The sequence below is a fragment of the Rutidosis leptorrhynchoides genome, chromosome 9, assembly GCF_046630445.1.
Source record: "Rutidosis leptorrhynchoides isolate AG116_Rl617_1_P2 chromosome 9, CSIRO_AGI_Rlap_v1, whole genome shotgun sequence".
Lineage (NCBI taxonomy): Eukaryota > Viridiplantae > Streptophyta > Magnoliopsida > Asterales > Asteraceae > Rutidosis > Rutidosis leptorrhynchoides.
Genome location: NC_092341.1, coordinates 157,086,721 through 157,114,615, shown reverse-complemented (window position 1 = coordinate 157,114,615; position 27,895 = coordinate 157,086,721). Strand labels below are relative to the sequence as shown.

Here is a 27,895-nt window from a genome sequence, read left to right as displayed (position 1 = left end):
TTAATTTATTAATAATTATTATTATTAATACGTGTGATTAAACGAATGTATGTTATTACATTTACATGTTACCATGATTGCCCGTACTTGACTTTTAAGTGCCCGAAACGTCTTTGTGACACCCGGAACTTTCACGAATAATATTTTCAAGTATTATTTACATTCATGATTAAATTTATTAATCATTTTAATTAACTAAGACTATTAGTTAGTTACTTGGGCTTTAATTGGCTTAACTTGTTATTAATTGTACTTGGGCTTTATTAGTGTTATGGACTCTTGAACTTGGGCTTCCAAGCCCACCCTACTTATGTTAATGGACCTTTTAGCCCATGTCTTCCTTATGTAAGTATCAATTAAAGAGTAACTAGTTAGTTTGAACCATTAAGAATCTAGTTAGCTTGTTATCCCCATGAAACCCCATGCATTAACCACCTTTTGTAAGCTTTTCATGTAAGAGACCAATAAACAAATCCCTCCTCCCTCCCAAGCACCAAACCGTCGGCCTAGGTGGTACACAAGGGAGTTTTTATTTCAAATTTTGACTTCATATCACTAGCATTTTACTTCACTTCTCACTTACACACATACTTCTCATTTTCCTCTCAAACATTTTCTCTCTTTTCTCTACTTCTTGTAAGTAAACTTGAAGCTTTTCTCCTCTTCTTTTTCTTTGTAAAACCGAACCTAAACACCCCTAAATCATCATCATCTTTTGTTGTTTGTTACTTGATCTTGTTGTAGCTTACTTACTTATAGTTTATTGTTACTTACTTTGTTGTTGTTACTTACTTTCATGATTACAAGAATAAACTTACTAGTTTGATTCTTCATTTTATCTTGTTATAACAAGAACAACAAGAACATAATCTATCTAGTTATGTTCTACCTTACTTGTTTCAAAAGATTATAAAGTTCATGGTTGAAAGACATACTTGAAGTTCATGAAGTAAACTTTAAAGCTTACTTTCTAAAGATCAAACTTTGGTTTGAATCTTTAAAGTATGAACAACCATGAATAATTTACTTGTTTACTTAGTTTACTACTTCATTCTTGCACTTTAATTTCATGATTTATGTTCTTGTTGGTCAAATGTTACAAGTTAACTTTGATCTCATTAATCTTGAACTTAAGGTTAACTTTAAAGTTCAAGAACATATAAAGGAAACTTTTTAATTATAACTTTGTATACTTATGATCTTGATTAGTTAGTTAACTTTCAAGTTTAGAGTTCAATATTTCTATTATAGTTCATGTAAGTGTCAAACCTAAGACTTTGATGTAACTTTGGTTCATCAAACTACATGCAACTCTTAAGTGAGTTGTGCTTCATGTCTTAGACTTGCACTAGGGTTATGATGGTCAAGACTTGGTTAATATGATGTAGATACATCAATGAGTTGTACACTTGAAGCTATATGCATCAAGGATGAGAACCATGATGAACATCAAGCACCAAGACCACCGGAACCCTTTTAAACTTACTGTTTCTGTCCAAAAGCTACTGATCTGATGTTTCTGTAACAGACCATTAGACCTGGGCTGTTCTAACCTTTATTTTTAGATAGAACTTTTGGAGTAGATAACTTTTCATATAGGACTCGTCTTAATCCGAGTTACGGTTTAGGATTTATGGCCCTCCGATCGTCACTATGTCCTTTAACGTTGTGCAGAAATTTCTGACCTACTCGCACTTAGACCGTCGCCACGGTCAAATGAAGACGAGTTTGCTTCTGGAATTTTTACCACACTTAAGGGACTCATAGAAGGAGCCATGGCCACTAGTCTCACCTTAATTCAGTAAGGGTAGAGGTCGTGGTGACTGACTGAAGTCAGACTTTGTTTTAAACTACTTTCATAAACGAAACCTACTTTACGCCTTTTGTTTAATGATGAATGATGATGACCCTTAAGACCTTAATTACATACTTTTAAACCTATTATGAAGATTTACTGACTTAGTACTATTTGACTTAGGTTGAGTACTTCGGACCGTTTACTTGCACACCTTTCCCGACTACTACTTTACCGCTACATATCATTGTGAGTTATAGCATTCCCTTTTTACTTTAACTTATTTTGGGAACTGAGAATGCATGCGGATTTTATGTTTTACATACTAGGCACAAGTACTTAAACTTATATATGTGTGAGTTATATAACGGCAGAAACATTCCCTTTAGCTCGGTAACGTTTAATCATTGGTTTTTGAACCGTGAACGCGAATCTTAGATATGGATCCATAGGGTTTGACATCCCCACTCGAGCTAGTCGCGCAAGCATTTAACGAGTGTTTAATACTTCGTAGACATACGCACTTGCCAAGTATACTTTCAGGGGGTATAAACGTTAAGTTAGTTACCAAGTGCCCACGGTTAACATATACTTTATCACACTGTTTTGAAACGCTCTTTGTAGCACTGAAATCTCGTGGCCTACCTTACATACTGTTATACTTAAACTATAGCTCACCAACCTTTGTGTTGACGTTTTTTAAGCATGTATTTCTCAGGTGCTTGAGGTTGCTTCCGCTGTCTTACTTGTTGTGCTGTAGACACCCGCTGCTTAGAGTTGTCCACGCATGAACTACTTTACTTTGCATTCAAACATTCGTACTTTTGAACTATGACTTGTAACGACCATTGTGGTCACATACACTTATTATTTGCTTCTACTTAGTAAAGCATGCTTTTGGGATTGTAAAACATTCGATGTTGGATTAGACATCACTTTATTTATGAATGCAAACTCTTTTCGAAAACGCATATAGTACTTAACCTTGTAATGATCCTGTTGTTGATGATTCGTACACGATGGTTTTGTACGGGGCATCACATTTGGTATCAGAGCATTGGTTGTAGGGAATTAGGTTGCATTAGTGAGTCTAAGACCGACCCGAGTAGGATTCATTAATAGGACTAATCTACAACTTGCTAGTTTACTTGTTTCCGCTGAATTTACTGCATGCTACTGCTTACTTTTTCCGCTATATGCCGTATGCTACTACATGATTTCACTACTGCATGATGCTACTTGCTTTCGATTGCATGCTACTTTCATACGAATTACTGTTATTGCCATGCTAGTTACCGTTATACATGATTTAAACTGTTGGCCTATTATTTACTTGCTTTATGACATACTGACATGGAAAAATTTATTTTTCCTTGTTCAGATGTCGGATGTTCCACCTGCTGGCATTTCGGGCAGTACAGACTCAGACCCCGTCGCCCTACCTACTGCTACACCTGCTGCTGCTACTGCCGATACACCGGCCCCGACACCTACTAGTGATCCCGGCGCTTTCACTTCCGGAGCTGGTACTAGTGCACCTGCCCCAGTGTCTGCTCCCGGACCCTCGAGGTCACAGCCCCGCATTGGTGGTATTGAGATCCCCGCGGAGTTCGGGGAAGGGCCGTTTCGTAACCACATGCGCACGCCTTGCCGACGCACTCCCGACGGACGTTTAGTCGTGATTCCGCCAGGCAGACACAGACAGATGTTGGCCGCCTTCGGACGCTTCAGATTACCAGCTCAGCCACCAGTGTCACCACCACACGATTCGGATGACTCATCATCCGCCGATTCTTCATCGTCAGACGACTCCAGCGATGATGAGGATCCTGCTGATAGACCTATTCAGGCACCCTCCACCCCGCCGAAGAAGCAGTACCGTTTCGACGGCACCGTCATTCCAGGGGTGAATGGAGGTCGTGCTTTTACTGACGCATTTGGCCATCGTCGTAGGGTTACTGCTCGTAAACGAGTTGTGCCATACCCTGCCGACCCACAGATACGTAAGGTTCCCCGCTACATATTGACTATTCCTGGAACCGTACCACCTAGATTTAGATACGGACCACTTACATCTAGGGACGTACCGTCTACATCCGGAGCCGGACCATCTACATCAGCACCACCGGCACCACCCGCACCACCCGCCCCACCTGCACCGCCTGCCCCCACCAGCTCCCTCTAACGAGGAACTGATGAGGGAGATTGAGACTCTCCGAGCTCGAGTCACTGAGCTCGAGGAGCAGTTGGCTCGAGGAGCAGTTCACCCGCCTTCACCGTAGGACTTTGTATTTAGATTTCATGATGTAATCTAGTTATAGTTTCATGTATTTCATATGTATTGTACGAACTTATTCAGATGTATGAAACTTATTATTATTAATGAATGGAACTTTGCGTTATTTAATTCTTGCACGATGTTCTATTTACATTGCTGTACGATGATTCTGTGGTATTTGTACCTAGATGCATTATTTAATAACATGTGATGTTTTGATTCCATGTTGGTCACTATATACTGTATTATTACTACCTGCATACTGGATTTTGACTTGAGTCAAAAATTTTGTTTAGAATACCATGGCTAACGGAAGATCCACACCTACCGCCGCCCAGATTGAGGACATGATCAACGAACGGGTCGCTGCAGCCCTAGCAGAAAGAAATCTCAAAGCTCCACCGCCACCACCACCGGTTATTCCACCCGTTCGAAATGGGTGTACATACAAGGAATTCCAGAGCTGCAAACCGCATAACTTCAGCGGCACCGAGGGACCAGTTGGTCTCACCAGATGGTTCGAGAAACTTGAATCAGTATTCCGAGTTAGCAACTGTTCGGAGGACAATAAGACCAAGTTTGCATCTTGCACGCTATCTGACGGCGCGCTAACATGGTGGAACACGTTAGCTCAAGCGAAAGGTATCGATGAGGCTTATGCTACGCCATGGGAGGAATTCAAGGCGGCTATGATTGATGAGTATTGTCCGAGAACCAAAATTCAGAAGATGGAAATTGAATTCATGCAGTTGAAGGCCGTAGGGAATGACCTTAACAGTTACAATCGTAGGTTTTTGGAGTTAGCACTGATGTGTCCGACCATGGTCACCCCCGAATTCAAGCACATGGAGAAATACTTCTCAGGACTCCCTAAGTCCATCAAAGGAAACGTCACCTCATCCAAACAACCGAATGTTCCCGAAGCAATGCGCATGGCGCATACTCTCATGAATCAGATTCTTATTGATGAGCCGGAGAAGGCTAAGTTTGAGGCTGGTAGTAGCGAAAAGAGGAAATGGGACAACAACCACAACAACCACAACAACAACAACAACAACAGGGGGAGAAACTACGATCAAACCCCCGCCAAGAGGCACAACAACGGTGGAAACCCTAATCCCAACAACAGCACCAACTCCAACCCGAACTACAAGGGAACCCTACCTCAATGAAAGAGGTGTTACAAGCACCACACTGGGTATTGCAATGTTGTCTGTGAGAAGTGCCAACGGGCTGGGCACATCGGGAAGGACTGCAAGGTCACTACTTTGAATGGGAAGCCAAACACCAATGGACCAAAGAAGTGCTACGAATGCGGACAGACGGGACATTTCAGAAATGCGTGCCCAAACAAGCGAAAAGATGGCGGGCCACCCCGTGGTAGAGCTTTTAATGTTAATGCAAGGGATGCACGCGATAACCCCAACTTGGTGACAGGTATATTCACAATCAACAATCTTTTAGCTTCTGTCTTGTTTGATACTGGTGCGGATAGAAGTTATGTATGTAGACATTTTTGCGATAAGATTAATTGGTCATTAGTCCCGTTAAAAGAGAGTATGCTTGTCGAGGTCGCCAACGGTAAACTTGAAAAAGTTGACCACATTAGTCGAGGAGCTATTATCCACATAGCTGGTGCAGATTTCGAAATTAATTTGATACCTATCAAACTGGGAAGTTTTGACGTGATCGTCGGTATGGATTGGTTGAGCAAGATAAAGGCCGATATTATCTGTGGAGATAAAGCACTTCGCATACCACAAGGAGATGGCGAACCACTGGTTATCTATGGAGAGAGATGTACCTCGAAGATGAACCTCATTAGTTGCGTGAAAGTGCAAAAGATTATGAAGAAGGGATGTTTTGCTGTCCTAGCACATATGAAAGTGGTAGAAACTGAGGTGAAGAGCGTGAATGACGTTTGAATTGTGAACGAATTTTCCGATGTCTTCCCAGAGGAATTGCCTGGATTACCGCCACAGAGAGCAGTAGAGTTTCAGATTGACTTAGTGCCAGGAGCTGCACCTGTAGCTCGCGCACCTTATAGACTCGTACCTTCCGAGATGCAAGAATTACAGAGTCAACTACAAGAGCTATTAGACCGTGGATTTATCCAACCAAGTTTCTCGCCTTGGGGCACACCTGTGTTGTTTGTGAAGAAGAAGGATGGATCCTTTCATATGTGTATCGACTACCGTGAGCTCAACAAATTGACAATCAAGAATCGGTATCCTCTTCCACGAATTGACGAACTTTTTGATCAACTACAAGGATCGAGTGTCTACTCAAAGATCGATTTGCGATCCGGCTATCACCAGTTAAGGGTGAAGGAAAGTGACGTGATGAAGACTGCATTCAGAACCCGTTATGGTCATTATGAGTTCCTCGTGATGCCATTCGGTTTGACAAATGCACCTGCCGTGTTCATGGATCTCATGAATCGTGTCTTCAAGCCTTACTTGGACAAGTTTGTTATCGTCTTCATAGATGATATCCTCATCTACTCTAAGAGCGAAGAAGAACATGAGCAACACCTCCGATTAGTGCTTGAACTCTTAAGACAAGAGCAACTTTACGCCAAATTCTCCAAGTGTGAATTTTGGTTGAAGGAAGTACAATTTTTGGGTCATGTTGTAAGCGACCAGGGTATCAAAGTTGATCCCGTCAAGATTGAAGCCATCAGCAAGTGGGAGACCCCCACTACTTCGACGCATATTCGCCAATTCCTAGGTCTCGCCGGTTATTACCGAAGATTCATCGAAGGATTTTCTCTGATTGAGCGTCCTTTGACCGCACTGACTCACAAGGGCAAGAAGTTCATTTGGGAACCCTCACACGAATCAGCATTTCAAACTTTGAAGAAGAAGTTAACCACCGCACCTATCCTATCACTTCCTAAAGGCAGTGACAACTTTTTTGTTTATTGTAATGCATCGAAGAGTGGTTTTGGTTGTGTACTGATGCAACGATCAAAGGTTATTGCCTATGCCTCCCGCCAATTGAAGATTCACGAGCGGAACTACACTACACATGATCTTGAACTTGGAGCCGTTGTCTTTGCGCTTAAATTGTGGAGACACTATTTGTATGGAACTAAGAGCACTATCTTCACCGATCACAAGAGTCTCCAGCACATCTTTGATCAGAAGCAACTGAATATGAGACAAAATCGATGGATCGAGACACTCAACGACTACGATTGTGAACTCCGTTATCACCCTGGCAAGGCCAATGTTGTAGCTGACGCTTTAAGCCGAAAAGAGAGGACGGCACCTCTTCGTGTTAGGGCTCTGAACATCACCATCCATTCGAACCTCAACAGCCAGATCAGGGTAGCCCAAGATGAGGCTCTCAAAGAGGAGAACATATCTCACGAACATTTGAACATACTTGTCTCTTGATTCGAGGTTAGGGAGTCTGGACTCCGATGTTATGCCGAAAGAATTTGGGTACCTCTCTATGGAGATCTACGGAACCTGATACTTGATGAAGCACACAAATCGAGATATTCGATTCATCCTGGAGCGGGCAAAATGTACCACGACCTTAAAGAACAGTATTGGTAGCCGAATCTTAAGAAGGACGTTGCGACTTATGTTAGTAAGTGTTTGACTTGCTCGAAGGTTAAAGCCGAGCATCAGAGACCTTCTGGTTTACTTCAACAACCGGAAATCCCACAATGGAAGTGGGAAAGGATAACAATGGACTTCATCACCAAGCTACCAAACACGGTGGGCGGATACGATACCATCTGGGTTATTGTTGACCGCCTCACCAAATCTGCACACTTTCTAGCGATGAAGGAAACTGATACAATGGAAAGACTTGCTCAATTATACATTAAGGAGGTTGTATCTCGTCATGGTGTACCTTTATCGATCATCTCCGATCGCGATCCCCATTTTGCCTCTAGATTTTGGCGTTCTTTGCAAGAAGCCATGGGAACTCGTCTCGACATGAGTACTGCGTATCATCCACAGACTGACGGGCAAAGTGAGTGAACGATTCAGACCTTGAAAGACATGCTGCGTGCATGTGTCATTGATTTCAGAAAGGCCTGGGAAAGGCATTTGCCACTCGCCGAATTCTCGTACAACAACAGTTATCACTCTAGCATTAATGCTGCACCTTTCGAAGCGTTGTATGGCCGCAAGTGCCGTTCTCCTATTTATTGGGCCGAAGTAGGCGAAAAGCAAATCACCGGACCTGAGGTAGTCCACGAAACCACGGAGAAGATTGCTCAGATTCAAGCTAGACTTAAGACTGCCCGCGATCGTCAGAAGAGTTATGCCGATCTTAAACGTAAAGACTTTGAATTCAACGTTGGTGATCGCGTAATGTTAAAGGTTGCACCTTGGAAAGGTGTGATTCGTTTTGGAAAACGTGAAAAGTTAAACACACGATACATTGGTCCTTTTGAAATCTTGGAACGTGTTGGACCCGTTGCATACCGTTTGGATCTACCAGCACAATTGAGCTCAGTTCATCCTACCTTCCATGTGTTAAACTTGAAGAAGTGTCTTGCTGCACCTGAACTTATCATACCACTTGAGGAACTTACGATTGACGACAAACTCCACTTCGTGGAAGAGCCTGTTGAGATTATGGATAGTGAGATTAAAAATTTGAAACGCAACAAGATTCCGATCGTCCGAGTGCGATGGAATGCCAAACGAGGACCTGAGTTTACTTGGGAGCGAGAGGATCAAATGATGCGGAAATATCCTCACCTTTTCCCGACTCCTCCATCTACCTCAGCTTAAATTTCGGGACGAAATTTTCTTTAACAGGTGGGTAATGTAACGACCCTGAAATTTCCAACGTTAATTTATTAATAATTATTATTATTAATACGTGTGATTAAACGAATGTATGTTATTACATTTACATGTTACCATGATTGCCCGTACTTGACTTTTAAGTGCCCAAAACGTCTTTGTGACACCCGGAACTTTCACGAATAATATTTTCAAGTATTATTTACATTCATGATTAAATTTATTAATCATTTTAATTAACTAAGACTATTAGTTAGTTACTTGGGCTTTAATTGGCTTAACTTGTTATTAATTGTACTTGGGCTTTATTAGTGTTATGGACTCTTGAACTTGGGCTTCCAAGCCCACCCTACTTATATTAATGGACCTTTTAGCCCATGTCTTCCTTATGTAAGTATCAATTAAAGAGTAACTAGTTAGTTTGAACCATTAAGAATCTAGTTAGCTTGTTATCCCCATGAAACCCCATGCATTAACCACCTTTTGTAAGCTTTTCATGTAAGAGACCAACAAACAAATCCCTCCTCCCTCCCAAGCACCAAACCGTCGGCCTAGGTGGTACACAAGGGAGTTTTTATTTCAAATTTTGACTTCATATCACTAGCATTTTACTTCACTTCTCACTTACACACATACTTCTCATTTTCCTCTCAAACATTTTCTCTCTTTTCTCTACTTCTTGTAAGTAAACTTGAAGCTTTTCTCCTCTTCTTTTTCTTTGTAAAACCGAACCTAAACACCCCTAAATCATCATCATCTTTTGTTGTTTTTTACTTGATCTTGTTGTAGCTTACTTACTTATAGTTTATTGTTACTTACTTTGTTGTTGTTACTTACTTTCATGATTACAAGAATAAACTTACTAGTTTGATTCTTCATTTTATCTTGTTATAACAAGAACAACAAGAACATAATCTATCTAGTTATGTTCTACCTTACTTGTTTCAAAAGATTATAAAGTTCATGGTTGAAAGACATACTTGAAGTTCATGAAGTAAACTTTAAAGCTTACTTTCTAAAGATCAAACTTTAGTTTGAATCTTTAAAGTATGAACAACCATGAATAATTTACTTGTTTACTTAGTTTACTACTTCATTCTTGCACTTTAATTTCATGATTTATGTTCTTGTTGGTCAAATGTCACAAGTTAACTTTGATCTCATTAATCTTGAACTTAAGGTTAACTTTAAAGTTCAAGAACATATAAAGGAAACTTTTTAATTATAACTTTGTATACTTATAATCTTGATTAGTTAGTTAACTTTCAAGTTTAGAGTTCAATATTTCTATTATAGTTCATGTAAGTGTCAAACCTAAGACTTTGATGCAACTTTGGTTCATCAAACTACATGCAACTCTTAAGTGAGTTGTGCTTCATGTCTTAGACTTGCACTAGGGTTATGATGGTCAAGACTTGGTTAAGATGATGTAGATACATCAATGAGTTGTACACTTGAAGCTATATGCATCAAGGATGAGAACCATGATGAACATCAAGCACCAAGACCACCGGAACCCTTTTAAACTTACTGTTTCTGTCCAAAAGCTACTGATCTGATGTTTCTGTAACAGACCAATAGACCTGGGCTGTTCTAACCTTAATTTTTAGATATAACGTTTCGAGTAGATAACTTTTCATATAGGACTCGTCTTAATCCAAGTTACGGTTTAGGATTTATGGCCCTCCGATCGTCACTATGTCCTTTAACGTTGTGCAGAAATTTCTGACCTACTCGCACTTAGACAGTCGTCACGGTCAAACGAAGACGTGTTTGCTTCTGGAATTTTTACCACACTTAAGGGACTCATAGACGGAGCCATGGCTACTGGTCTCACCTTAATTCAGTAAGGGTAGAGGCCGTGGTGACTGACTGAAGTCAGACTTTATTTTAAACTACTTTCATAAATGAAACCTACTTTACGCCTTTTGTTTAATGATGAATGATGATGACCCTTAAGACCTTAATTACATACTTTTAAACCTATTAAGACGATTTACTGACTTAGTACTATTTGACTTAGGTTGAGGACTTCGGACCGTTTACTTGCACACCTTTCCCGACTACTACTTTACCGCTACATATCATTGTGAGTTATAGCATTCCCTTTTTACTTTAACTTATTTTGGGAACTGAGAATGCATGCGGATTTTATATTTTACATACTAGGCACGAGTACTTAAACTTATATATGTGTGAGTTATATAACGGCAGAAACATTCCCTTTAGCTCGGTAACGTTTAATCATTGGTTTTTGAACCGTGAACGCGAATCTTAGATATGGATCCATAGGGTTTGACATCCCCACTCGGGCTAGTCGCGCTAGCATTTAACGAGTGTTTAATACTTCATAGACATACGCACTTGCCAAGTGTACTTTCAGGGGGTATAAACGTTAAGTTAGTTACCAAGTGCCCACGGTTAACATATACATTATCATACTGTTTTGAAACGCTCTTTGTTGCACTGAAATCTCGTGGCCTACCTTACATACTGTTATACTAAAACTGTAGCTCACCAACCTTTGTGTTGACGTTTTTTAAGCATGTATTTCTCAGGTGCTTGAGGTTGCTTCCGCTGTCTTACTTGTTGTGCTGTAGACACCCGCTGCTTAGAGTTGTCCACGCATGAACTACTTTACTTTGTATTCAAACATTCGTACTTTTGAACTATGACTTGTAACGACCATTGTGGTCACATACATTTATTATTTGCTTCTACTTAGTGAAGCATGCTTTTGGGATTGTAAAACATTCGATGTTGGATTAGACATCACTTTATTTATGAATGCAAACTCTTTTCAAAAACGCATATAGTACTTAACCTTGTAATGATCATGTTGTTGATGATTCGTACACGATGGTTTTGTACGGGGCATCACATCAACTGTCCCTCTCAATTCTGGGTAAAATATAAAAAGTGTAAAAATTTAACCAATAGCTCATAAATGTTATAATTCAGTAGGCTTATAACTACCTTTAGTGGTTCTTGACTGTAGAAGGTATATAGAGATAGAGATACTGTAAAACGGAGAAAACAAAGGTTGAACAAAAGGTATGAGTAATTGGTTTTTTATTTATAGAAAAATGTACAATGAGAGTTTGGTGGCATTTGGAATCTAGAGAGAGAGAGTGTTTTTTGTTAACCAAAAAATACATCCAATAAACTCTAACTCAACACACCTATTTATACTCAAAAAAATATACTATGCAATATCTATAATAATAATAAAATTATCATCCAATTATTACTTTTATAACACTCCCCCTTGGATGATAATTTTATTAGTGAATAACTAGTACTGCCTCGTTAAAAACCTTGCTAAAGAAAACCCTTTGGGATAAAACTTTAGCTAAGGGAAAAAGAGTGCAGCATAAAGTTGACTCCCCCTCAAGTAGGCAACGCCTGAGTTGTTACATCTTCTGAACATGCCTCATGCCAATATTATGAACGTGTGTTCTGAAAATAGCAGTTGGAAGTGCTTTGGTGAAAAGGTCAGCAGAGTTTTTGCTGGACTGAACATATCTCATTTCAATCTGGTTGTCCTTAATGAGATTTTGAGTGTATGAGAAGAATCTAGGGGGTATGTGTTTTGTTCGGTCACTTTTGATATACCCTTCTTTCATCTGTGTTATGCAAGCTACATTATCTTCATAGATAGTTGTTGAACTTTTATTGCGTTCTAGTCCACAAGAATCAGTAATGAGTTGTGTCATTGATCTCAACCAAAAACATTCCCGACTGGCTTCATGTAATGCAATTACTTTGGCATGATTTGATGATGCTGCAACAAGTGTTTGTTTTTGAGAACGCCATGATATTGCGGTACCTCCATTTAGGAATACATATCCATTTTGAGATTTAGCTTTATGTGGATCAGATAAATAACCTGCATCTCCATAACCAACCAAATCTTGTTTTGATTCGTTAGAATAAAATAATTATAAATTAGTAGTTCCCCGAAGGTATCAAACTATTTGTTTGATCCCATTCCAATGTCTTTTGGTAGGGGCTGAGCTGAACCTTGTCAACAAATTAACTGCAAAAGAAATGTCAGATCTTGTATAATTTGTAAGATATATAAGAGCCCCAATTGCACTAAAATATGGAACTTCTGGTCCTAGGATATCTTCATGATCTTCACAGGGAAGAAATGGATCAGTGTCAACATTAAGTGATCTAACAACCTTAGGAGTACTTAATGGTTTTGCCTTGTCCATATTAAAACGTTTTAAAATCTTTTCAGTATATGTTGTTTGATGTACAAGTAAACCATTAGGCATATGTTCAATTTGTAAACCAAGGCAATACTTGATTTTTCCGAGATCTTTCATTTCAAATTCTTTCTTTAGAAGTTGAATGGCTTCATGGATCTCTTTATTTGTACCTATGATATTAAGACCATTGACATAAATAACTACGATATATATCTGGTCATTGTTTTTATAATTAAAACACATGTGCAAATAAGTTTATATGTATACACTTTTCTTATCAAGTAATCACTTAATCCGTTATACTATTGTATCAACCCATATAAAAATCTTTGTGATTCAATGGAATACATTTCTTTAGGTTTTGCGTTAGATGTTTCTGATACCTTAAACCCTTCAGGTATATTCATATATATCACTATCAAGTGATCCATATAGATAAGTAGTAACAACATCCATGAGATGCATTTAAGTAACTACCAGGTTGATTAAGTATCTAATAAGTAATTGTATCCATTACATAAGGATAAGTTTTCCTCATAATTCATTTCTGGTCTTTGTGGGAAATCTTGAGTTACAAGTCTAGTTTTGCCTTGTAACTTCATTTGCACATTTCTTTTCGGATAAAAATTCATTTGTATCCCATTGATTCACATCTTTAAAAGTGATAACGATTGATCCAAAAACTTTTCTTTTATTGAGCGATTCTAATTCAGCTCGTATTGCTCCTTTCCGTTGAGTTCAATCACGTCTATTTTGATATTCAATGACAGATTTTGGTTCCAGATCATCATCTTTATTCATGATGTCATTGTAACATTATATGAAAATATCTCATCAAGATTTTTCATTTCATTTCAGTTTCATAATATTGCATAATTTATTGCAATTTATGTATTTACATTTATCAATATCCTCTGCAGAAGGAGTATTGATTTGTGGTTCTTGTTGAACACTTTCTTTTACCTCATTATCAGCTGATTTTCTTTTTCGAGGATTTTTATCTTTGGAACCAATTGGTCTCCCACGTTTCTGCCGTAGCAAAGACTCATGAGTGACATTATTGCCAGCTTTTGTAATTTCAATTCTAGCTGAAGCATTTACTGCTGGTATATATGATTTAGTCACTTATTTTTTGTATCTTTAAATGCATAAAGTAATTAATTTGCAAGTTCTTGCATATGCATTATATTTGAACTTTCTTTTCGCATTCTTTTGTGCGATGATCAATATTCCTTAATTGATGTTCACACCATGAAACATCATTTTATTTATATTTCATTTCTCCCCCTAATATAGGGAACAATGTTTAATTAAAGTGACAATCGACAAAACTTGCTGTAAAAACATCACCCGTCATGGGTTCAATATATCTTATGATTGAAGATGTTTCATATCTAACATATATTTCAATCCTTCTTTGAGGAACCATTTGTTGTGGTTGTTCAATTAAAAATACACTGCACAATCAAATGTTCTAAGATGGAAAATATTTGGTCTCCACCAAAATTAAGTTGGTAATGGAGAATATTTATAACTTGCACTTGATTTAATGCGAATTAATGTCACATCATGTAAATTTACATGTCCCCATATAAATATTGAGAGTTTTGTACTCATTTCTAATTGTCTAGTTATTAGCTGTAAGCGTTTATCTATTGATTCAGCTAAACCAATTTTGTGTATGCACATGAGTAACTGGATGTTCAACAACAATCCCTGTAGACATATAATAATTATTCAATACTTGAGATGTTAACTCACCAGCATTATCAAGTCTCATCCTTTTAATGATGTAATCAGAATAATGTGTTCTCAATTTAATAATTTGTGCAAGAAACTTTGCAAATGCCATATTACGGCTTGATAACACACAAACATGAGACCATCCGCTAGATGCGTCTATTAGAATCATGAAATATAAAAATGGTCCACATGATGGATGAATTGGTCCATATATATTCCCTTGAATTCTTTCAAGAAATATTGGTGATTCTTTCTCAATGTGCTTTTCATTAATCACCATATGCACTTTTAATCATATGCGCTGCGCTTTTCATCATATGCGCTTTTTATCATATGCGCTTTTAATCATATATGCGCTTTTCATCATATGCGCTTTTCGGTGCTACATAGATATTTCTCATTATCTGTTATCATTTACTGATAATCATATCCATTATGATATATATATATCAGAGAAACTCAATTAATTTCTCTTTGATTTTGAGAAAACAAGGCATTATTTATCAGAAAATTTTTACCATTTGGTAATATGAATTTTTGCCTTTTTCATTCCTTATATCAAGTTTCCAAGACCTGATATAGTATTTATAATTCCTTCATTTGATTTAAATCAATGAAATATTTCTTAGATTTGATCATAGTGTGTATGTTACTACTATCTGCAATACATAGGACTTTACCATTTAATTGATGTTGTATTTCTGCAGGATTCATACTAAAACTTCAAATAAGATAAGCAAATAATGAGTTATATTTCAGCAAGATAATCAAATTATATTACATGCAAACAAGTTATAATCTGAAGTACATAAAAGATAACACTTAATAAAACATATGCGTTATGGTCTAAAACCATTTATTTATGAGTGATACATAAAAAAAAAACTAGGCATCTTAGAAAATTCAAACCATTCAAGTCTCAAGGTAGCTCAGGGTTAATTTAATCAAGATTTGTCAACAGATTCACTCTCGTTTTCTTTTCTTTTGGGACTTATTTGTAGAGCTAAACAAGATGTTCATGTATTCAAGAAATACTAGACTGATGATCCACGTTACCAGATCATTAATAAGAATCTACGGAATTCTTATAAGAGCGTCTACTAATATCTTTAATTTTATTCTTTCATGGATCACCGTTATTATTATTATTATTTTTTTTTTTTGATAATTAATATCGTATCTATCTTTGAGTATTTTCCATAATACACTTGGATTTTCGATCATATAATATGTAGATTCTAAGGACTCGTCAATATGTTTGCTAAGAAAAATACTTACTATTGCTTTCTCTTGTTCGGAATAATTGTTATTTTCATTCAGGGTTTCTAAAATACCGTTTGATTCGAGATGTTTTTCTACATTCATAACCCATGTTAAGTAGTTGTTCCCACTTGTTCTAAATGAGCAAATTTAAGCCTTTTCAAATTCGACATTTTCTATTATCAAAAAGATGAATAACATAAATCATAATCATAATCAACTTCTATTCATAGACAAATAATAAAATGAAATTAGAATCATTTTAAATTCATAAGTAGCAAACAACAGAATAATGGTATGATTACAAATAATAAAACCACAAGGGCAGGATAGAATATAGGTTCACCCGGTGGTATATTAGCAACAATGATGATAGTTAATATGACCAATACAATAGGAAAAATCATCCTTGTGTGAATCATTTTTACAAAAACTTTTTGAGAGTAGTAATCTGAAAAATGAAGATTGATTTGTGAAAATGTGAAAACGGAGATGTTTATTTTATATTTGAAAAATATAGTTGTTGTAACGTCGTCAGTTGACGTTAACAACCGTTATGTATATATGACCGTTGTAACGTCGTTAGTTGACGTTAACGAATAAAGTCACTATATCAAAACGCGTATGAGTAATATAAAGGACAAGATTTTTTTTTTCTTATTTTAACTTTTAAGGTTTACTTTTAATAAAAATACAAACTACTTTTTCTTATTTTAACTTTTAAGATTTACTTTTAATAAAAATACAAAACTACTTTTCTTATTTTAACTTTTAAGATTTACTTTTAATAAAAATACAAACTACTTTTTCTTATTTTAACTTTTAAAATTTAATTTTAATAAAAATACAAACTACTTTTTCTTATTTTAACTTTTAAGATTTACTTTTAATAAAAATACAAACTATTTTTTCTTATTTTAACTTTTAAGATTTACTTTTAAGAATAAACATTAGTATGCATGAAATAAATAATGATTAATTGCATAAGTAATCATAAATGTTAGATAACATATAAAGACCCCATCGTATTCGTATTGATCGGAATTAATCTCGACCCATGGTACCGTGTTGTCAAATGACGTGTTGCGTACATAAAGTACCGTGTTGTCAAATGACGTGTTGCGTACAATCATGAGGTCTTATTAACATAAATATAAATGTTAGTGAAGTTAATAAGAGTTAGATTACAGAAAATATAATTCAGGTGGTATAACCGACCATATATAACTTAAATAACATAAATATAAATGTTAGTGAACATAACTGTAAATGTTAGTATACATAAATAAATGTTAGATAACATAAATGTAAATGTTAGTATACATAAATAAATGTTAGATAACATAAATGTAAATGTTAGTATACATAAATAAATGTTAGATAACATAAATGTAAATTAGGCGACAGTGTCGACCATATATCATTTAGGTGGTATAACCGACCATATATTAGTTAGGTGGCAGAGCCAACCATATTTAGTATAAATGTTGAGATAATCGTGCTGATAACGTGTTATAATTCAGTAGGCTTATAACTACCTTTAGTGGTTCTTGACTGTAGAAGGTATATAGAGATAGAGATACTGTAAAACGGAGAAAACAAAGGTTGAACAAAAGGTATGAGTAATTGGTTTTTTATTTATAGAAAAATGTACAATGAGAGTTTGGTGGCATTTGGAATCTAGAGAGAGAGAGTGTTTTTTGTTAACCAAAAAATACATCCAATAAACTCTAACTCAACACACCTATTTATACTCAAAAAAATATACTATGCAATATCTATAATAATAATAAAATTATCATCCAATTATTACTTTTATAACAATAAATACATTTTTAATAAGCCTATAATTGATACCACTCATTTTCGGATCACCGTTTATTTTAAAATAATATAAGTTTGAATTTTAACTTGCTTATCATCAATCGAAACATTAAACGAGTATTACAATCATTAAATATTTATTTTTTATTTTTTATATATATACTTTATATATATATTGATATATTTTAAATAATAATTATTATAATATCCTATTTTTATTTTATTAATTTTTAATAACAATAACATATAATACTTCAAATTATATTTCAAAATATACATACACACATATCTATTTACAATTAATTGTTCTTGAATCGTCGGGAGTAGTCAAAGGTCGAATGAATACATAAACACAGTTCACAGTTTTTGAGACTTTAACATTACAGACTTTGCTTATCGTGTCGAAATCATAATAAGATTAAAGTTTAAATTTGGTCGGAAATTCCCGGGTCATCACATTTTCGCGGGCCGCCGGAAACGCGCGTTTTCGCGGGCCGCCCGAAAACGCGCGATTTCGCGCGCCGCCTGGAAACGCGCATTTTCTCGGGCCGCCCGGAAACGCGTGTTTTCGCGGGCCCCCGGAAACGCTCGTTTTCGCGCGCGCCCGGATACGCGCGTTTTCGCAGCGCGCCTGGAAACGCGCGTTTTTGGATCCCCTGCTGAAACACGCATTTTCGCAGGGCGTCCAGAAAATGCGGATTTTCGGATCCCCTGCGAAAATGAGCGTATTCACAGCGTGCCCGGAAAAACGCATTTTCGCAACGCATACGAAACACACGATCTCGCAGCGCGTCAGAAAACGCGCGATCTTGCAACGCGCCCGAAAACGCTCTTTTTCACTGTCGAAAACTCGCATTTTCGACACGCGTTTTTGACACGCTTTCTCAAATCGTGAATCTAATTTTTTTTTTTTTTTTTTTGAAAAAGTGAGTCTGAAAATGAACACAAAATTTAGAAACGTAATTCTTTTTATAACCTTTTAATTATTTTATAAAATGAAATTCAATTCCATTCCATGTAAAATATAACACATTTTTCAAATTCCATGGAATTTATCAATTCCAATTCCATCGAATTCCAATTCCTTTGACACATTCCATTCCATCCAAAAACATTACACGAGCCAAACGGGGCCTTAATTTTCCAAATTATAAATCAAGAGTTAGAAGATGCGATATCAAAATCTTTAAGCAACAAAAACTATAAGTAAAAGATGTGATACACCAACCGTTGTGTATGATTCCGAAAACTCCGAGTTCTTGATGCGATTGTTTGAAGGGGAATGAACATGACGGTTTAGGGTTTTTAATTTGGGGGAGATAATAACTTGCACGACGCAGTTGATTTTAGGGTTGTTATAATAAGGGTAATTTAGGATAGTCACCTAATTTTAACGTCAGTTGACATTAGATAAATAATATCCATTGGATTATTCCCAAAAATCCTCATCTAAGGGTTTGGAATTGGCTGTTGTAATTTGATTTGTTAAAATATGAGGTAAATAGTAGTTTACTTTAATGTAGAGAGTAGAAGTAGATAGATAGATAGATATAGTCAAGAGGGAAAAAAATAAAAAATTAATAATAATAATCTGAAATCGTATGTTTGCGTTTATTGTGTTCTCAAACACTACCGGCGACTAATTCGGTCTAAACTCTCTCTCAAGAACATTAGTTGACTTTTTAATGCCGTTAATTTATCGTTAACTCACCGTCGTACTCCGTTACATTCACCGCCTATTTCCCTTAATGGTTATTGTCACTCAGGCACGGCACCTCCGCCTCTCTCCGCCACCAACCACCACTGTCTCCGCCATTATTTACGACCCTACTTCTCTCTGTCTAGCTCTCAAACACTCCGATTCCTCTTTCTCTCTCTACCCTAACATCTCACCGTTTTCTCAACCTTCCGCCACCACCACCGCCTCCGCCGTCGTCGTATCTCCGCCGTCTTCCGACGCGACATTCCTCCGTCTCCGGACAACCGACACGTCACGTGTTATCTTCGTTGTTTCATCACCACACCTCGCCGGTAACGAGATACTTTTACGGTTTTATAATGTCCGTACGGATAATAAATTTACTAGGGTTAGGGTTTGTTGTAACCAAAGTGATTTGAGCTATGATGAGAGGAAATTAGGGGTTTTGTTTAAGGTAAAACATGGAGTTTCAATTAAGCTTGTTGGATCAACTAATGTGTTTGCTATGTATTCTGTTAGTGCGCGTAAAGTTTGGGTTTTCGCGGTGAAAATTGTTGGTGATGATATTAAGTTGATGAAAACTGCTGTGATTGATTGCAATTTGCCGGTTTTTTCGATTAGTGTTTCAGTTGAGTTTTTGATATTGGGGGAAGAGAATGGAGTTAGGGTTTTTAATTTGAGGCCTCTTGTGAAAGGGAAGTTAATTAAGAAATCCGATAATTTGAAGTTGCAGAAGATGAATGGAACGATTTCGCAAACGAATGGAAAATCGATATTGCTTTTGAAGCCTGGTAAAACAAGTGGAATTAGCAGCAAATTGATAAATGTCAATGCTAATTCAGGTAAGATGATACTCAGTATTCTATTTGTTGTACCATATTAATTACTGTAGTTATTCGAAAGCTCATTTGCCGTATATATATAAATTGCACGTTGTGCCATTTAGTGTCTATATTTTGTCCACGCCAAATATGTTATGGATAACTAGTGTGGGATTCATTTATTATTCCATTGTGTTTTATGTTCCGAATTTGTACTTCATCTAAAGGACATAAAACTTTGTTGCCATAGGACCCCAAAGATTATTGAGTTTTGTGGTGCTACTGCTGAATAAAGTATTGTATTAGTAACTTTGTCTTTCAGTGTTTGTACACGTGAAAATGATTATGTGAATAATTAGATTAATGAAAATGATGATCGGAAGTGTGATGAATGAAAAACAACTCCTATTCAGATTGCCATTGCGTTCCCAGTTATATTAATTTGAAATATGGCATTCACTGAGTTGGTCTAATGTTCTTATATATAGTATATTGAAACTACCAATCTACATTAACAAAATTAAAAAGAATTGGGATGAAGAGGGGACTATGTTGTGGTTATCAGTTTATTGAGAGATGGATTTAATCTTTCAGTTTTGATGGATACTCCAAACAATTGAAGTCATAAGAAGATTGAGAAATAGAGCAGAACATGTAGTAATGTACATAAATAAATAGATTTTAGAAATTTTGTAAATAATTGATTTAGCAGTTAGTTGGCGGTTACATTTTTAGCCTTAGAGATATGATTCCTAATCTTTAAGATTGGAAGTTGTTGGGGAAAAAATAGTGTGGTGATTTTTTTTTATTGTAATTAGAATGATTTATGATTTATATATACTATATTATGCATATGCATCTTAGAATCTATCTTATAATTATAGAACAGAACAAGGAAGAAAAAAGGATTTGGCGCGAATATTGATGACATGGAGCATGTAGATGTTGCCTAATCTATAAGAAGAAAATTATTTTTTTGTATATAACTATTTATGCTGAGATGAAACATAATAAATGTATTACTATCATTCATCCCACCATAGCAATATATAGTTTGTTATTCCAGTCTTGATAGTATACTATGTGTACTGACAGCAAAATTGAAGACTCTGAAAATGATACAGAACTCAAATGAAGATGGAGTTCGTTTTGTGGCATTTAAAAGCGCAGAGTTTGAGGATCCCAACTCTTCAAAAGGACCATGGATGTCAATAAAGGCAATTTCCATCCACTTTTTAGCCAATAATAAGTTTTTGATTCTAGACTCTGTTGGAGATCTATATCTGCTACTATTATCGAATCCTATTTCTGGATCAGTATCAACTTGTGAGATGAAGAAGTTGAATCTCACAATGAAAGTTCAGATTGTAGCAGTTCATCCCGATGATTCCACAAGTACGCTGAGTTATTTATTTAATTTTTTGTATACAATATGCTGATTTAAATTATCAATGGTATGCTGCTATGATGTCATGCGTTCTCAAAGAATTGATTGAATTGGTGACGTTTAGCAACTTTTAATATACACATTTTCTATAATTAATAGGAGCTAAAACAGTTTGGGTATCAGATGGGGAGTATACTATATATGCAATTATTGTATCCGATGCGGATTCTACCACCAATGAAAATGACACCGAGGATATTGCTGAAAAGATTCAAAGCTCAGGTATCAAATTTCATTATTAAGATTCTTATTGACATTTCTCTTAGAATTTACAAATTCTTAATGTTGAGAATTGTAACTTTTGTTGCAATTTCCTTTACTTCTTAAGCCTCTTTGCTGTATAATTATGTGCTAGCTATTCAATTAGCTGCTATTTAGAGGAGTTTTTTATGATTAATGCGCTGTTGATGATTTAGATTAATGCATAACTTATCTCACGTTTAATTAACATTATTGTAACCGAGGTTTATTGGCCATATACAAAATACTTCTTCAATATCCCTTAATGTAGATTCTCCTTGTTTTGTTCTATGGTTGAAAACAGAGGTTGCGACGGTTTGGTGACTAGCCAGTCCCGTTTTGTCTTAAAACATCTGATTAGTCGGTCAACGCGTCGAGAAAAGTCAGTCAAAGGTCCACTTTTTGTCTGGCCGGTTCTATTGTAAATGAAAATCACAATTTCATATAAATATTAGTTAGGAAAAACACCGATTTACATAGTATCCTTTCAGATAAATTAATAAATACACTATTATGGCACACATTATAAAAAACCTCTATATAATTTAACCTAACACCACATCATCTTAGTTCTAAATCATTTACTATTTTTTAGAACTTTTATGTTTGAAATATCTATATTTAACACATTTTTATTTAAAACTCAACATTGTGCAATGTCAGTCTCGAGTCTTTTTCAACCTTATTTCGTTCTCTTCCATCGGATAGAGGAATGATTGTTTACATCTCACCCCCCACATATCTTACATTCATGGGATTGGGTATTGTTGTCGTTCTTGTTTTTTCTTAATAATCTTGCTTTGATACTCATAAATGCCACTCCGTAAATGCTAATATTTAGACTCCTAAACTTTTTAATTCAGCTTATTCATAGAAGATTAAAGATTAATAAATCTAGTACTAATACTAATACGTGATAGAAAAGGTATCCCTAATAAACCTGGTCTTTCTTAACTAAATTAATTCTGAAGCAAGGGTAAATCATGCATGTTTTATTGGAGTAATTTTGAATGAAAATTTTAAACAAGATGCTCTATACTATATTTTATTTTTCATCTTTAATTGGCTGCCATACATTCTTAAAAGACGTTTAGAATTATATATATTTTGATATATATATATATATATATATATATATATATATATATAGGGGCAGGATCAATGGGGAAGTAACCAATCGGGGGAAGCGGGGGGAAGCAAATTTTTTTTTTTTTTTTTTTCGTTTTTTTTTGGAATTTGTTTTTTCCGGCATCAAGATCACACGAAAATATGAACATTTAGAAGAGACACTTCGTGATGAATGTTATTATTTAGGCGGGAAAACGATCGACAAAAATAACATTCAAGATAATATTGTTCGTGAAGAATATGAACGTTTTTTTTTTCATGTTTTGTGAAGTAAAATTTAGCCCGGTTTAGGGTTTAGGGTTTAGGGTTTGGTGCTAAACTCTAAACCGTTCGTGTTAAAAACTCAATCTAAATCCTAAATCTAAACCCTAAATATAAACCCTAAACCCTAAATTTCTAAACCCTAATATCTAAACCCTAATATCTAAACCCCAATAGCTAAAACCTCAATATACGCTCGAAAAACACGATAATTGTTATATATTACTTCTTCGAACGTTTTCCCGCCAAAATAAAAACATTTATCACAAAGTGTCTCTACTAAATGTTCATATTTTCATCTCATCTATAATGTTCGTGAACAAAGTTTTTTCAAAAAACGAAAAAAAAAAAGTTTTTGCTTTCCCCCGCTTCCCCGATTGGTTACTTCCCTCTTGATCCTACCACTATATATATATATATATATATATATATATATATATATATATATATATATATATATATATATATATATATATATATTTACAATTAGATTGGATTTATCTATATGTATCGCTTTGATTCTTGACCAGCCAGTGAAGTGATCTTTACCAGTGAGAAGATTCAACAAATTATACCTTTAGCTGCAAATGCAATATTGCTTCTTGGACAAGGTACTTTGCCGTATGGCCTTATGTGGTTACTTTACTTGATAAACTCATGATATTCAAAGAATCCATATTATAGCTGTTATTTTTTGTGCTATTGTTTGTCAAAACATCTTTTTTATTCTTTTATATAATTATTTATTTTTCCAGCTAATAACATCTTCGCGTATGCAATATCTTAATTAACAATGCTGGATGATTTTCTTTCCAAACTGGTATGCTCGTTTCCTGTTTTCAGTATTTAGTAACTAAGTACTTTTAACTTCATATAATGATAGAGTAATTATCAGGACGTTTCAGCATTTAGTAATCATTATCTTATCTTCTCGTATTTGAATTAAAAATTATCAGGGCGTTTATCTTCGATCAAATGTTGATGACTAACCAAATATGAAATTCCTGGATTGATCTTTTTGTTTAATGAGTAAGTTCTCTACATTATTGTATACTGTATTTATTAATAAACTAGAATCATTTATTGCCAATTGAATTTAGTTGTACAATTGTTATCAGACGCTTGATTATTATATTGCTAATATTGATATTGACACTGCAGATGGGTGTCATGTTTTCTCTTCCAACATGCATTGTCTCATTGTTATATTCAACCAATCACAAGCTTCAGTTGTCTCTAATTTCTATGCTATGGACAACACCGAGCTTTTGAAGGTATGTTTTGGAAACTTTGTCCATCTGAAATAATCATGGCATTTGACCAAAATGCCGTCTCCCTTCTTTATTGGCTCTATTAATCGAGTCAACAACAAGTGTCGATTTATTGGCGACTTGACTATCGCTTAGAGCCTTAATTGAACTTCAGGCAGGTTTAAACCCATGAAAACTTGATTCTATCATTTTCATGGCGTCTCACACTTTTTTTCTTTCTTTTTACCTACTTATTGGCAATCTCTCTATCCATAGAACTTTGAGAGGTTGAGAGGGAGGACTTTCTCTACTCTTGGGGTATTTCACTCTGGGTGGAGAAATGACTTCTTCTTATATAAGGAATAGGGGAAAGATTGTCTACAGCTTACCTACCCTATACCTCACTTATGTAGGATTGAGTTTTGTTGTTGTTGTACCCTCTTCCTTTTTGCTCCTTACCCAAAGAAGAGTTCACTTGTGCTTTAGATATCCAAGCCTATTAACTTATGTGATCAGATTCACATATATTTACCTACCTAACTGAACTTGTTAATGAAATTGCAAAATTTTGACTTGGTACATTGTCTTCTACTCTTAAAGGGACCAACTTTTTGTGCATATTTGCAAGGTGAAAAAGCTACGAGACAGAGACGAGGCGGTCGGTCGTGACCTCGTCACGTTGACTAACCTTGACTTTTAGTAATATGTACGGAGTATTTAACATATATATATATATATATATATATATATATATATATATATATTACACATAAATATTTCAAACATATGTACATGGCCAAAAATTGAATAGAAAAAATACTAAAAGTTTGACCTAACCTTCATCAACCATGACTTTGACCTACTTTGACTGACTGAGACCCAACTCAGACTGACTTTGACCCAACTTTTTAGCGTTGACTGACTTGTTCGATGATTTTGAGAGAAATGGAATGGGCTAGTCACCGAACCGACTAGTCGGTTGAGACGGCCACCATTTATAACACTACATATTTGTTAAACAGGTATAAAACCCATGAAAATTTGATTCTACCATTTTCGTAGCGTCTCACATTTTTTTTATAACCTACTTATTAGCCGGAGATCCATTTGGAAGCAATCTCTCTATCCATAGAACATTAAGAGGGAGACTTTCTCTACTCTTGGGGTGTTTCACTCTGGGTAATAGAGAAATGACTTGTCTTTATTCTAGAATAGGGGAAAGATTCTCTATATCTTACCTCCCCATACCCCACTTTTGTGGAATTGAATTTTGTTGTTGTATTCAATAGAAAATCTATGTGGGGCCAAGTTCCCAACGTGAATGAATCATGCCTTAAATATGTTGTTAATGATAATGATGGAATTTTTTCCAAGAAGGTGATGCAAATTTGGGTAGATTGAATCGTGCCTTAAATATGTTGCTAACAAAAATTATGGAGTTTTTTTCCAAGAACGTGGAAATTCAACAGTTTTTATGGGAGCTTCTTAGATATTTTGAAATGTATATTAAGTTATGAGTTGTAACCATGTGAATCCAACTATTTGCCGCGACGATCACATGTGATTGACTCCTCTTATTTTTTTTCAATATTTTTTTTTTCCAAAAAATATATTTTGTTTTTTTATTTTTTATTTTTTTTGCTTTTCAAATTTTTTTTTTTTTTAAAGTTAGGCCGATTTAGAGTTTAGGGTTTTGGGTTTAGTCTCAAAACCTTAAACCCTAAACTATAAACCGTTCGTGTTATTCTAAACCCTAATTTCTAAACCCTAATTGCTAAACCCTAAACCCTGAATATAGGGTTTAGGGTTAAGGGTTTAGGAAGTCAATCACATGTGAACCACATTTTAGAGTAGTTTTGACTACACGTGAGAACAAGTGATTGTCCCGCTCTGATTGGTCCCTTGGATTTCAAACAAATTGTTGGATTCAAATGAATATTTCACATTAAGTTATGCTCAAATCCTGAATGAATCACTTGGCACCAAGTGAAATCTTTTTTGGAACGTAACATTTTATTTGGTTATGTTTAGCCACATGAAATCTGTAATGATTGGTAGATAATCAGTTTTTCCTTTTCTGACCAGAGATTGTTATGGAACCCATCTGGTGGATTGGTGTTTGAGTTTTATCATGGTCTGATGCAAGTTTCCCAACCGTTCATGACATATTGCCATCTATGGAAGCAACCTGCACAATACACCAAACACATGCATACTTGTGATTCTGCTGTGGGAGGAACTATTTCCAGAAGTTTAGAAGCTACTACAGTTTGTATGTCACTAGACACTTCTTTTATGTTTTTGCTGCCTTATCTCATCAGTTGCTAATAAATTATTAACCTGACTGGTTTTCTCAAAGCAATAATGTACTAGTTACATAAATGGTTGATTATACTTATCATCCTATAAAACCTGCCATAATACCCCCTTGATGTTTTGCAACTTTGTTCTCCTTTCTGATTATCCTAGTTCACATCAAGATTCTATTATGTGAGTTTGATATTAGTGACGGAAATATCAAGTTTTCCTTTGTTCCAGTGTTAGTGTGATGACTAACGATCATAGTTATTTCTTAATAGGTAAATAGTGATTGTGCTGGACAATCTAGAGTTAATTCCAATAACTAATTCGATTAAAACTTCCAAAACCTGTAACAAGAGTTGCAAAGTGAAAAATGCTAGTATTAATGTCGGTAAGCTCGTAAAAGTTCAATTTGATCAACAAGTAATACTACGTTTTGGATATTGTAAAATTAATTACGTTCTTATTCTGTTTATGTTATTATTATGTGAAGTTATTGCTACATGAGAACACTGTAAGAGACATCACACTACCATTTCATGTGCTCATATCATGGTGTTTCATGAGACCTAATCTCTATCTTTCAATATCCTAAAAACCATCTGAGCCTACTCCAACTATCCCCCACAAGTTGAACACGTAGACTTTTCTGCATCACTTACGAAACTAGCTAACTGCTAAGACAGTTCTTCAACAAGTTAATGAACTCATAATTCTCACAAAATTCCGAATACTTGGCACATGGGCGAATATGCGTACAAGGTTGTGGGGTCCAAGGTCTGGAAATTTATTTTCTACAAAGTAACATTAAAATCACTAAATCAAAAACAGAATCCCGTATATATTTTTAGTT

General features: G+C 35.6%; 1 protein-coding gene across 5 annotated transcripts; it reads left to right on the top strand.

Moving 5' to 3' along the window:
• Positions 1–19,534: 19,534 nt before the first annotated feature.
• LOC139867180 (uncharacterized) lies at positions 19,535–27,162 on the top strand. 5 transcript variants are annotated; one of them, XM_071855511.1, is made up of 8 exons: positions 19,535–20,436; positions 21,511–21,810; positions 21,962–22,084; positions 24,022–24,102; positions 24,247–24,311; positions 24,448–24,520; positions 24,653–24,765; positions 26,827–27,162. In XM_071855511.1, exons 1-5 carry the CDS (start codon positions 19,644–19,646, stop codon positions 24,276–24,278), a joined length of 1,329 nt encoding a protein of 442 aa, XP_071711612.1. In that variant the 5' UTR covers positions 19,535–19,643; the 3' UTR covers positions 24,279–24,311; positions 24,448–24,520; positions 24,653–24,765; positions 26,827–27,162. The 5 variants fall into 5 exon arrangements, with proteins under 5 accessions (XP_071711612.1, XP_071711613.1, XP_071711615.1 ...); XM_071855512.1 differs by lacking the exon at positions 24,247–24,311; XM_071855514.1 differs by lacking the exons at positions 24,022–24,102; positions 24,247–24,311.
• Positions 27,163–27,895: the final 733 nt, after the last annotated feature.

Excerpts from the sequence above, each read along its gene's own strand:
- LOC139867180 (XM_071855511.1), top strand. The coding sequence starts at position 19,644 with ATGGTTATTGTCACTCAGGCACGGCACCTCCGCCTCTCTCCGCCACCA. Across the intron at positions 21,811-21,961 it reads TCATCCCGATGATTCCACAA|GAGCTAAAACAGTTTGGGTA; the intron begins GTACGCTGAGTT and ends TATAATTAATAG. Across the intron at positions 24,103-24,246 it reads AATATTGCTTCTTGGACAAG|CTAATAACATCTTCGCGTAT; the intron begins GTACTTTGCCGT and ends TTATTTTTCCAG.